This window comes from Phyllobates terribilis, unplaced genomic scaffold, assembly GCF_046119375.1.
Source record: "Phyllobates terribilis strain yellow unplaced genomic scaffold, ASM4611937v1 Scaffold_1__5_contigs__length_1240528914, whole genome shotgun sequence".
In the NCBI taxonomy this organism is placed as follows: domain Eukaryota; kingdom Metazoa; phylum Chordata; class Amphibia; order Anura; family Dendrobatidae; genus Phyllobates; species Phyllobates terribilis.
In genome coordinates this window covers 649,527,927-649,541,550 of record NW_027362761.1, presented here as the reverse complement: position 1 = coordinate 649,541,550, position 13,624 = coordinate 649,527,927, and the positions used below count along the sequence as shown (strand labels likewise).

General features: G+C 41.9%; 1 protein-coding gene across 1 annotated transcript in view; it reads left to right on the top strand.

The window, feature by feature from the left end:
* The first annotated feature begins 2,929 nt into the window (after positions 1–2,929).
* Positions 2,930–13,624, top strand: part of LOC141273221 (glutamate receptor ionotropic, NMDA 3B-like) — a 473,854-nt gene continuing 463,159 nt past the window's right edge. Inside the window, exon 1 of the mRNA XM_073684793.1 lies at positions 2,930–4,790. Within this exon, the coding sequence (XP_073540894.1) occupies positions 4,365–4,790 (426 nt within the window). The 5' untranslated portion in view covers positions 2,930–4,364. The remainder of the gene's footprint in view (positions 4,791–13,624) is intronic.

The following is a 13,624-nucleotide window of genomic DNA, read 5'->3' as shown; positions in this document are numbered from 1 at the left end:
GTGTCACTTTTGGGTATTTTTTTGTCATATAGGCCCCTCAAAGTCACTTCAAATGTGATAAGGTCCCTTAAAAATTAATTTTAATTTTACTGGAAAAATGCAAAATCGCTGTTAAACTTTTAACTCTTAACGTCCTAACAGAAAAAATTGTTTCAAAAATTGTGCTGATGTACAGTAGACATGTGGGAAGTATTATTTATTTACTATTGTGTGACATAACGCTCTAATGGAAGGGCATAAGAATTAATAGATTTAAAAATTGTGACATTTTCCAATTTTTCACAAATGCAAGTCGTATCAGCAAACTTTACTACTATCATGAAGTACAATATGGCACAAAACATTCTCCCAATCACTGGGATCTGTTGAAACATTCCAGAGTTACTACCACATCAAGTGACAGTGGTAAGAATTAAAAAATTTCACCCGGTCTTTAAGGTAAAAATTGTCTTAGTCACCAAAAGGTTAAAACTCCCAGCTTACTGCTGGAGGTTTCAAAATATAGTTTGTTTTTTTAAAACTTATGTGGTTTACAGCACTTTGTCATAGCTCTAGTTTGTGTTTTTTCTTGCTATAGACTTGGGCCCATTTTTTTTTTTTTTTTTTTTTTTACTATTCTTCCAATATTATACTTTGACTGTCCTGGTTCTGACCCAGCAACTTTCCCCTGCCTGCACCATTAGTCAGCAGTTCACTCTGTGGCCCTAATCCAGGGGTCCATGTGTAAGTCGAAATCCATGTACAGGGGTTAATAGTTGAATGCCAGGGTAACTCTAGGGATCTGGTAAACAGTGGCTTGTGCTAAGCTAGTCTGTGGTAGCAATTTCTATAGTTGCCAGGTAACCACTGATAAACTCACTTTATAATTTCTTTCTAGTATTGCAATATAGTAAGTTGATATTAATTTTTAAAAACATAGCAACTGAATACAAATGGTGGCCAGAATTTAACATACATTGTATAGGCAAAATGTATTTTGAGGTGCTAATTTAATGTTTACAGTGCTTGCATAGTTACCTACAGCCACATAACCATGATCACTGTGCAGATGTGTTATCTCAACCACCTTGGTTCCTCCTTGACTAATCTGCCCTACACTGTAGAATACCTATGCAACCTACTGCAGACAGCTAGGGTTTAAAGGGGTGGACCGAAGACAAATAAATTTTTTTCTAAATCTATTTAGTGCCATAAAGTAAACTATTTTCTTAATTTGTGCATCAAAAATTCACTATTTCCCTAGCTACATTTTTGCTCCTTACTTTCTGATGACTCTGAGTCCCAACGCATACTGAGATACTCAGTATCAGGGAGCAGAGGCTGCTGTCACTGGCGCAGCCCCAACCCCCTCCCTGAAACAGTCATCAGTGATGTTCATTTCAGGGTCTGGGCTAGTTCCTACGCGAAGTGCACAATGACACTGTGCTCTGTTGGCTCAGATTAGTCGTAACGAACCGGTAACAGAGCGATGTTAGAATACCTGGCGTGCTGAGATCAGTGCCGCCCCAGCAAGTCAACTCACTTTGAAATTAACATCTTGACATAAGTTTTAGTAAATTCCCTGTTATGGAAACCTGCACTGTAAGTTGCCTTTCATTGAGGTCAGTGGGTGGTAAAGCTCAAGAACACTTGGATTAGTGTGCTGCAGTGTGAACACTACATGCTCCAGCAATCTTGCAGCTCTGTGTCACATTGTAACATAAAGTAGCAGCAAGACTGCAGTAAACTACATTTGTGAATCTGCCATTAAAAGATTTGTCCAGTATTGTCAGATAGATATTTTTTTCTGGCAAGATCTCCAGACATGTTTGCCTCACTAACCTGAATAATAGAGCTGCAATACCAGAAATAAATGATGGACAGTAGTGTCGCTGTTTCTACAAAAATGTAAGACCATTTATTTTCCTGAAAACCCCCTCTGATCTCAATCTTTATGCTTTGTCTTAAAATTCTGTACACTTACAGTACAAACCTGTGCCATGTGTGCAGTGACTACAAGTGGTCAATTTAATGTAAAAAAAAAACCATTTGACTTTTTGATAAACCTGTTACAATCATTTTTATTAGGGATGGTATCTGGTGGTTTAATTTTTCTGTTAGCCTGCACATTACAGCCAACAATTTCTCAGCCTTATGTAGAGCAGTTTATGGAGTGCGACACACTATTATAGTACGCCATGCTATTATAATCTTTCACATTCTGGATAGAAAGGTAATTAAAAATATTACGGTCATTCATAGATATTTTCCTTTTTTCAGGTTGGCAAATGTGCTGAGGATTCTCCAGACATTTTGTAGACCATTGTTGTTCTGGTAATGCAAATATATCCAGACCTTCATATCAGTAAGTAAATAGTTTTTTTTTCAGAATTAGATCCTCCAAGGATTATTTTTTCAGATCTATTTTACACATTTAATGAAAGTGTGCAGTATTTTCTGTGGAAGCCAGGAGAGCGGATACGTAACGCTGACTGACAGAAGAAATTCTCCACCTTCATTAGAGTGTTGGTCACATACACAGCGAAGGGGCTTTCTCTGTCTGTCACACACAGGCAGAAGATTGACTACCTGCTTCCATACAAACACTGCCACACAATCTCCAAGCAGCCGGTTAGCAGAGCTCCTTTATTTTACAGACAACTGCCGGAGGGTCTTCCCTGTTCAGTCACCTGGTAGGGACTGCCTGTTCCAGGCAGCCATCTGGTCGATCTCATAACTTCTTTCTCCTATTTTAGGTCTGATGACATTACCTCAGAGCATCCATCATTCTGTACATATGGGGTTTATCTTCCTTAAAGCACATTCTTTTGTTTCCCACCATACTTTAAAACCTTTGCCCCCTCCAATTTTCTGTTGCACTACAGTGTGTGCCTGATGAAGCATGGACACTGCTACACCTATCTAGTCTCCAACCAGAGTTACCATCACCCTCCTGTTGCACAGGAAATTATATATGGTCTTCCCCCTCATTTTCATGTATCTTCAATCCTTGCTTCATTTCCCGAATGCTGTTTCTAGCTCGCTTCTCTCCATCACCATAATTGTACCTGTTCCCCCTCCACACAAACAGATTGCTTCTGTCATGCATTAACTCCCTCCATTTGGCATTGCGTCTTCCCTTCCATCTCCTCTTGGCAGTTTTCCTTTGACACAATTGCTTTTCTTTAAGCACTATCCAGATTCTGCAAAGTACTGGGCAAAAGATAAACCTAACACCAAATAGCCCCAGTATTTATGGCCAAACTGCTTTGATTTGATAATGAGATCCATTACTGACCTAGTGGAATTGAAAGGGTTAAGCATTAGCAATGGTAATTCTTGGCAGTGTGACACAGGATGACCAGAACACCACTGCAGTCTGCAAAAGCCTAATGGCTAAATGTCTGTCCACTAATAACCCCTTGTGTGCTTTACTTCCCATGTTTTGGGGTTTATATGTTGCTGTCTGCTTTGCTGTGTATCAAAGCTTGAATTAGCCTTTTTAAATGAACCTATGTATTATACCATAAAATCTTGATACGGTCACATTCTTACTACTCATTTCTTTTCATTTGCCTTTGTCTTGTAATCAGTGCCCCAGACAGTCTGAGATCTGTTAATGCTTCAGGACCCACCTTTCTATAGATTGGCCTTAAATCTGTGAACCAGTCCCAAAATAATAATCTACCTACAGCACCCTATATCTGCCTGCCTCCAGTTTCTCCTTGTTTCCAGTTAACCCCTTAAAGCCTTTTTTTCCCCAAGCTTTTAGAATTTCCTTCTCTATCTTGCCCTCTTTTTCACTCAACTTTCACCCTGTGACTGGCAGCCTCATTTATTGTCACTGTACAATGCCTTCCTTCCAGAATCACCACTCAGTAGTCCTTAGCTCTTCTGTTTGCTTTCCTTCTCCTGTTCATCAATATTTTTGACCTCCTCTCCTCTGGTCCCTCTCTCCCTCCCCTCTCGCTCTTTTCTGTCAGTATCACCAGACTCCAGCAAATAGTGGCAGAGCTGAGCTCAACTCAGCATCCAGTCTGATTCATCCTGGACAGACGACTTTCCTTACATTCCCGTCATTTACGTCTCATCCTCCTAGACTGGGATCCTGTTCTCCTCTCTCCATACAAAGCACCATTTTACCTGGGTAGATGATCATCACCTATATTCTTATATATTTACATTGACCTCCTTTCTCATGTACTCTACCCTCCCTCAACACTGTTCTCTGCCTTTTCACACCATTTTCCAATTGCCTGTTTGGTTTCTTGTCCATCTTTCACTACCTCAGCCCACTCATCTTCTAAATCATTAACACCATATTTCTACCACTGTCATTTCTTTATCCACCTTTCCTTGCCCCCCTCCCACTTAGGTTTCACCTCATGGATGTTCTGCACTGGTTTTACTTGTACCTTAGTGTATTCTGCAGTTTGGTGCCTTGCTGTGGTCACCCCCAACCATGTCGTATTCTTGCCCGTATTGGGCACACAGTTCGTCTTGGTGCACTCTTGCCCTTGGCTGGACACTCGCAGACAAGAATCCAGAATGTTCTGTCCCGCATCAGTCGCAGCAGTTTACTCCCATACAATCTGAGTTTGGAGGTGGTTTCGGGGGCTCCAAGGGAGAGAGATCCTGTCTCTTTGGCACGATGGTTATGCCAGGTGATAGTTGCCCAAGGAGTGGCTGCAGTGCTGGCATTCCCTGAGTCACAGGAGGAGCTGCTACAATTGGAATTTTTGTCAAGTTTCCTGGAGATACCATTCCTCAGTATTTTGGAGCAAGAGCAGATCATGCCACTGACCACTAAGGTAACTTGGTAAAATCCTTTTGTCAAAATATTGCCACAAATTTAAACAGCATGATCCAATAATGGGAATAATTACTTGTTGTACAGGAGAAATGTAAATATATGGTCCTCTAAATGTTTCCTCTTAACTTTTAATGTTCTCCCTGTCATTTAGTATCCTAATAAATCTAACTAAGCAATCTCTATTCCAGCAAGTCCTTGTCTCTAGTCATTCATCTTGTAACTATCCCAAAACATATTTGCTTAACTTTTTATTGCCGTCCTACTTCTGGAGCACTTTCTCAATGTCCTTTATTTTGATCCCTGACTCTCCATTCCCTGTTTATTGAGCAGTCTGCTGAACCTTCGTCAATCATAATGGATCACAAGTCATACCCATTTGTATTTAGTGAACAATGTCATTAATCACTTTTCTGATAACCTATAAGTATGCCATTTTGTGATAATATACTACATGTATTTTTAACCCTTGCACCCAATCTAGATTTAAGACTTTCCCACTTCGATCTTTGTTCACGGTCATATGGTGATGCCTGTGTTTTTTTTTTCTCCTGTGCACAATTGTAAATATACATCAGTTCTCTGGGCTTGAGATAAATTCCTGTAGTCACTTTATGTAATTGCACAATGGCAAATCCTGACACCAAGTATTACTAATAGATTCTCATCTGCTTCACTTAGTTAACCCGTGACCACCAGTATACAGATTGCATCCTGGTGGTTAAGTGACTGCTTGCTCAAAAAGTAAGTTGAGGGGAATCTTGACAGTGTGCATAATGCACAATGTAAGGATTCACCAATCTGAAGTCATAGATTGACTGTAGTAATGTACCTCAAATCTAGAAACCCCCCTTAAAAACTTAAAGTGTAATAAATATAACAGCAAATTTATTTCATAAAGTTCAGTTCCAATATGTAGAAGGGCAACAAAAAATAACTAGTCTTCTATATGGTAGGATAAAAAGTCAAGAGCTAAATTAGATTAGTAATTAAAATGAACTTTGTGCAGGGCAAATAAACATTAAAACTTTTGTACCTTACAAATGTATTTGTTCCTGAGTTTGTGACACAAAACACACTAGGTAGCAACTAGTGTTGAGTGAGTATGTTCTGTCCGAGTATGCTCGGGCCGAGCTCCGAGTATTTACAGCTGCTCGGTGATATGGTTGAATCGCTCCCTTGTGCTTGATTTGCAACTGTTTGACAGCTTTATTACATGGGAGGAATGTCTATTTCTTACACATTCCTCACATGTAATAAAGCTGTCAAACAGTTGCAAATCATGCACAAGGAAGCGATTCAAACACATCACCGAGCAGCTGTAAATACTCGGCGCTCGGCCCGAGCATACTCGGCGAAAGGGTTAATAGAGCATACTCGCTCAACACTAGTAGCAACATATACAGGTGCATCTCACTAAATTAGAATATCATCAAAACAATAACTTATTTCAGATCTTCAATACAAAAAGTGAAACTCATAAATTATAGTCATTACAGAGTGATCTATTTCAAGTGCACCTTTATGTGATTATTAAAGAAACCATATGGTCAGTAAAAAGCAACCATGTAGTAATATCTTTGTTATATGGACATGTAAATGGCAGACCATTCAGATGAGAATACAACTGACCAAGAGAACCACCGAATGTTGGGTCCAAATATCAACAAGACAATAATTAGGATAAAAAACTTTATTAGATAAATGGTTAAAGTGGCACTACGTGTACAAGAGTGCCCGCACTAAAATATAGTAAGTCAGTCAATAAATATTAACAGGTAAAGGGCCACAATGAAGAGTATGCATGGACAGTACTTGGGGTATATCAAAGGGTGTCATTAATACGATAGATTATAAACCACCATGTGCAAACAGTGTATCACATAAATGAGATTTGCATATAGTGTCTGTGTGGTGTGCACATGGACAGTACCTAAGGCACATCATATACTGTCAATCAAACAATCTTACTACATAAAAAGCTTAATGTTGAGGTGAGTCTGATTTACTCTGGCTGTGCAATTCCCAACACAGCATCTACTTTCTTTTCTGATTAACTTAAAACTTAGCGCTACAACACAGAATCAACCTGGTTATGAAATACTTATTTAAATGCGGGGAATCCAGAAATGTAAATTTTTTTTTTTAAATTGGAAGTGGTTCCAGAAATATGGTTTTATTAAGGGATTTCCATCGTACAATAATGCATGTGCTAGAAATCCAAGCAGCCGAATTAATTCTTTAGCATTAAACACATATACAAATTTTTTTCATAGAGAAATTTCCACGCGATCTGCCCTGGGCAATTCACTTTTTGAATTGTCGAACGTCTCTGTAAAATTATAAATTTTTTATTTTTGTTTTCTGTAATGCCATTTACTAATTTATTAATTATGACAACTTTGTTTATCATGAAAAAATGGCTGAAATTTATTAGACATGGGTAATTTGAATTAGTTTTCTAGCTTCTGAAACTTATTTGTTACGGAACTCTGGCTGCTAGTAGATAATAAACCACCATGTGCAAACAGTAAATCACACAGGCAAGACATGCACATAATGCATATTGGTATAGTTCAAATTTTGTACCGTATTGCATATGTGTCCTATATGATGTATTGTCACCAAATCAAAGTAGTACATAAATGACAGGTAGTAGTATGCAAATGCCACCTCTTGTATATGTGATGTGTAACAATTTATAATGCCCTCACATGGAAAAGAGGGGGAAAGGAAGGAGAAGGAAGTGAAAAGGAAGGGATATGGACCATGTGAAATCTAATAAAGGTTTTTTATCGGTTCTAATTATTGTCTTGTTGATATTTGGACCCAACATTCAGTCGTTTAATTGGTCAGAGTATAATGTGGACTGCACTGACTTTCAGGCTGTGCCCACGATGCGTTTTTTAAGCATTTTCGCAGCCGCTAAAACGCTGCAGAAACTCTTAAAAAACGCATGGTAGAAGGTCTGCCATGTTCCCCAATGATAATCCTCATGTGCTGTGCACATGCTGCGGAAATTTCCGCTGCGGATTATCATTGCAGAAAAATCCGCAGCACTACCAATTATTTTGCTGAAGTGCTGTGTTTTCGCCGCCATTGACTTGCATTAGAACGCATGGATTACGCATCACTGCATATGTAGATGCGCATTCCATGAGTTCCAATATGCGGATGGTACCCAGGTCTAGAGGAGAGGAGACTCTCCTCTGAAACCGGGTACCATAGAAACTGTAAAAAAAAGAAAAAAAAAAAAGCATAAAATAAAAAAATATATATTAGTTACCTTCTGACGGCCCCTGGTGCGCTCCTCCTCCCTTGCGATGGACTGAAGGACCTGCGCTGACGTCAGTCATGTGACGGGTCACGCAACGCTGACGTCGGCAGGTCCTTCAGTGCAGTGTACCGCAATCTGCCGGCAGTCAGCACACAGCGAAGAAAGACTTCGGGGGCCATCAGAAGTCAAGTATAGATTTAATTTTTACATTCTTTCGGTCACACGATATAAATCCATACCGGTTGCATGGATTTATATAGTGTGACCAAGTTGTCAAGCACTTTCCAAGTGATGCTAAAATCGCTTAAAAAGCGCTGGTCAACCCGCATGCGGAAATGCATGTGAAGAAAGCTTCACATCCGCATGTCCCTGGCAGGAAAAACGCATGTACAATTCGCATGCGTTTTTTCTGCCAGGGGAGATGCAGAAACGCTCAGGAAAAATCCGGAGCATTTCTGCATCGTAGGCACATAGCCTTAAAGTCTGGTATTACTTTTGTCTGAGGTCACAGGCTCAAAATGCTACCTCGGACAGAATTAACACAACCATTTTGTCTTTGTCTAGCAGAATCCAAAGAAACCTCAACTTCCTTTAGACCCCTATACAGAGATCTGGTTTTACAGCAGGATTCAGTGGATGGCTATCAAGGAGGGTTTGCCATCTAGAGGTAGGAATGGTCGCCAGGCAGGGTCAAGCCGAGAAGTCGCGCTAAGGACAAAATCGGAAGCAAGCAAGTAGTCAAATTATAAGCGAGTCAGAGCATGGGAAAGACAAAACGGAAAACTAGAGCTAAGTCAGAGCCTTTGTCACTAGCCGAACACAATCTAACTATTGATGAGGGAGCCCTAAAATGCTCGGGTGCTTGTTGCTCGGGTTGAGCAATTAATGAGCCCAATGTAAGTCACTGGGAATCTTGAGCATTTTCTGGCGCCCCCCCCCGGAGTTCTGGAGGGGGACTTAAAAATTGGCCAAAGCGATGGAAATGGTGCTCAAATGATATGGAAAAGCATGGAGAAAGACCCCTGGAAGCATCTCTGACTCCCAGGTCAATGCTGTGAACAGTGTTGTCAGAGTATTACGCCACTTTTACGGACTCGAAATAAAACATACAAAGACGAAGCAAAAACAGATTTTCCTGGGAAAAATGTTAAGGAACATCCTTTCCAGGGTAATAACTAGTGTATAAGGCAAAAAAAAAAAAATTCTCCTCCACACCTTGGCCTATGTTCACATGTAGCGTTTTAGATGCACTTTTGCATTGCTTTCAATGGTGAAAAATTCATTCACCTGTAAATGTATTTTTAATATTTTACTACCTTATCTGGCCATGTGGTGTGTGAGACCTGATCAGACTGATAACATCTAGCACATGTCCCTATTTTAAAAGCAGCTAACAGCGTTATCAATAGGGAATAGATTTTTTTTTACACCAGTTTACAGTATAACACAATAATCTGACTAGATGCCTGTAAGACTCTATCCTTGCTGCTATAGGTTACCCATACACGAATCTCTCATAAGTGGTAATATTGTACAATAAAAAATAAATTTTAAATGGCCCCAAAAAGTTTTTTTGGATGTGACATAAACTGTAGGGATGCAAGCAACCCTGCCCGCTTTCATTAATTTGTGAGTAAAGATTAGAGTTGAGCCACCCCCGTAGTGTTTGAGTTCGGTTCTGTTCGTCTAACTTTGACTATGGGGTTAGTAATAGGGGTGTCTTATAGACGCCTCTCTATTACTAACCTGGGCTTGATGTCAGCTGGCATTATAAGCTGACATCAACCCCAGACCTATTACCCCACTGCCACCACTACAGGGCAGTGGGAAGAGTGAGGCTAAGTGCCAGAATTGGCACATCCTATGGATGCGCCATTTCTGGGGCGGCTGACGGCTGGTGTTTCTAGCCTGGGAGGGGGCCAATATTCATGGCACCCTTCCTGGGATATTAATATCAGCCCCCAGCTGTCTGCCTAGCCTTTGCTAGCTATTAAAATACGGGGGACCCCACGTCATTTTTTTTGGGGGGGTCCCCCATTTTAATAGCTAGTAAAGGCTAGGTATTCAGCTGGGGGCTGATATTAGTAGCCTGGGAAGCTCCGTGGGTATTACCCCTTTCCCAGGCTTCAAACAACTGCCACAGCCATCTGCTTAACCTCCGCTAGAGCCTAAAATTACGGGGAGCCCCACGCCAATTTTTTTTTTAATAAATCCTTTTATTTTAACACTAAATGACAAGTACAGTAATCAACACTATCACTGTACTTCTTAGATAGAAACATGTCAGTCATATATATAATCTATGTGTGATGTTCTATTCTTTCTGTTCTAAATTGTTGGGTACCGGTGTATGCTGCTGCTGAATTGCTTGGTTTTCATGTAATACATTCTACATTATTCTTAGCTGTTTTCCTTCATGAAGAATTAACCTACAAGGAGAGAAAGGGTTTATTTTTATTCCGATATTTGTGTCCCATTGACTTGCATTGGTTTCCGGTATTGGAATCGGCGATATCCGATACTTTTTGGATATCGGTCCGATCCGATATTTCCCAATATCGGAAGGTATCGCTCAACACTATTCATACACATATTTGAACTGGAGAGGTATTAGAGGCCTGCAATGGCCACAGGTACTAATGAAGGTAATCAAGGTAGGGAGAGAGGCAAGAGGTCCGGTCATCTTAGTTATACAGGCCTTGAAACGACCTAGGTTATCACAAGAGCGCATAACTAATGGCAATAATGAAACTAGACACTGAGCGCTTCAGAGAATTTTTCACAAAACTAACTATAGTATGGTCAGAGATTGTGCCGATAGCGGTATGGCAAGGTGCGTGAGACATCACGGCCATCGAACAGACAAGGCAGGTAATAAATATTCGGATGGCAAAATTTATAAGAGAGACAGAGGCTGTGTAGTGATACGACACAGACAACTGGAAGGAGATAAAGCAGGCCTCATACGGCCCGACGGTGTTCACTTAATGGATATTGGACTGGACATATTCCTGTCAGGACTCCAGGACGGAGTGGAACAAGCGTTAAGAGTGATGGATGGGGGTCAGAGTCCTGCATATGAGTACGCAGGATCCTCCGTGGCCTGGAAATAGAAAGGACATGTTGGAGAGTTACACTTGTTGGCCAACTTAACGTTGTGGAGACTGGAGACACAGGGCATGCTGCAACAAGCTGAATTATTTTAGAAATAAAATGCATTTCTAATGGAATGCGTATAAACCGTTAATAAAGCTGTGACCGATCCTCACCCATCCAGTTGTAAGAATTACATGATTGTATTGTCAATGAAAAAGGGGCGTTAGGGGGCTGAGCGTCTGGGTTTGGTTAGGGTCCCCACAGTCTGCCTAGGCTAGATGCATTTAAAAATCATTATTAGATACACAGGCGGTGCAGCTTGCTTCGCAGCTGGGTTACTACGCTGACTAGCAGACACTGAAGCTTTGGAGCAGACCTCTGAGTAAACAGCTCTTCAGACTCAACCATCTGTGTTACCCCAAGCCATAGTGTATGTAGTTTCTTACAGTTAAAAGGGGGGGGGGGGAGCGACCCAACCCACCTCTAATTGATGGCAACGTCACGTAAAACAAAGCAAGGGGACTCCAAAAAGTCTCCATTTTTTCCAAAAATTTGTGGCACAGACACCACTTAAGTGGCATCAATTGCCCCAGAGTTGCTTAAAATGGTTGGTTAGAATGAGTACCACACACTGCTACTATGCCCAAAATTATTTTCCAGACAAAATGCAGCTTAGTAATTTGAAAGCTTAAAACGGTTGGTGAGGTGATTTTACGAAATCCTCAAGCTTTTACTCTCCCCAGGATGACCGGGGTAGAAAAGTCCTTGGGATCCATGATTTGTTCATCTTTATGAACGTGAGTCTGTCTACATAATCAGTGGAGAGCCGCGTGCGCTTATCTGTCAGCACACCACCAGCAGCGCTGAACACACGTTCAGAGAGAACGCTGGCTGTGGGGCATGACAAGATCTCCAAGGCGTAAGTGGCGACCTCTGGCCATTTATCCAGATTGGAAGCCCAAAAAGAGCAAGGGTCTAGTGACAGTCATGGCTTCGATGTTTACTTGGAGATACTCCTGTACCATCATCTCTAGGCGTTGACTATGTGTCAGACTTCTTGTCTCCTGTGGCCTTGCAAAGGATGGGCTAAAAAAGCTGTGAAATGATTCCGCAAAATTGCTGTTACCAGCAGATAGTGTTTCTGTTACGGTTTGAGTGCTGAAGACTCGACAGTCCCACGGTTGGCAAGTTAGAACTGTGAGATTCACTACGTGCACCACTGGTGTTTTGTGGAAAAGCACATGTAAGATTTTGCAACAGTCTCTGCTGATACTCCTGCATGCGTGCATCCCTTTCTATGGCAGGAATAATTTCTGCAAATTTACTTTTGTACCGGGGATCTAACAGTGTGGCAACCCAGTAATCAGGATTATTTCTAATTCTCACAATTTGAGGGTCATGTTGCAGGTAGTGCAGCAAGAAGGCACTCATGTGTCTTGCGCATCCAGGAGCACCAAGTCCCTGTTGTGTTGGTGGCGAGGTAACAATCATGCTTCCTTCCCCTCCTCTCCCCCCAACCTCGCACAACAGAAATGTGATCTCATCTGATGAGTCTTCCATCAGTTCGTCCTCCACTTTTTCCTGGGCTCCTGCACCTTCCTCACTAGTTTGGCTGCTACCATGCGCCCAGGTAAAACCATCTCCCCCACCCTCACATGCCTGCCGCCTTGGTGCTGCCGACCGTCTGGACCTTGCAGATGTTAGCCCTTCCGCATACAACTCCTCCTCCTCTACTTACTCCACCTCCCCTTGTGCCACCACCGAACTCCGAATTCTGTTTAACATGTGTTCCAGCATGTAAATCACCGGAATAGTCATGCTGATAATGGCATAGTCAGCACTAAACATCTTCATCGCCATTTCAAAACTGTGCAGAAGGGTGCATAGGTCCCTGATCTGAGACCACTCCTTCAGTGTGATGTGCCCCACATCTGGATCCCGTTGGCCCAGGCTATACGTCAGAACGTATTGCACCAGGGCTTGTCGGTGCTGCCACAGTCGCTGCAACATGTGCAGAGTTGAATTCCACCAGGTAGGCACATCGCATTTTAGCCGGTGAAGTGGCAGGCCCAACAACTTCTGTAGAGATGTAAGTCGCTGAGCTGCGGGATGCGAACGGCGGAAGTGAGCACACAGCGACCGTGCCCTCTGCAGAAGGCCATCTAGTCTGGGATAGTGGGCTAAAAATTGCTGGACAACCAGGTTCAACACGTGAGCCATACAAGGCACATGTGTGACATTGCCGCGGCGAAGGGCCGCACCCAGGTTTGCAGCATTGTCGCACACGGCCTTCCCTGGTTTCAGGTCCAGTGGAGACAACCATTCATGAAACTGGTTCTCCAGAGTTGACTACAACTCCTCAGCTGTGTGACTCACATTTCCCAGACATTTCAAAGTAAAAACCGCCTGATGACGTTGAGCCCTGCTGCCAGCATAGTAAGGAGGTGTGCAGGATCCTTTCT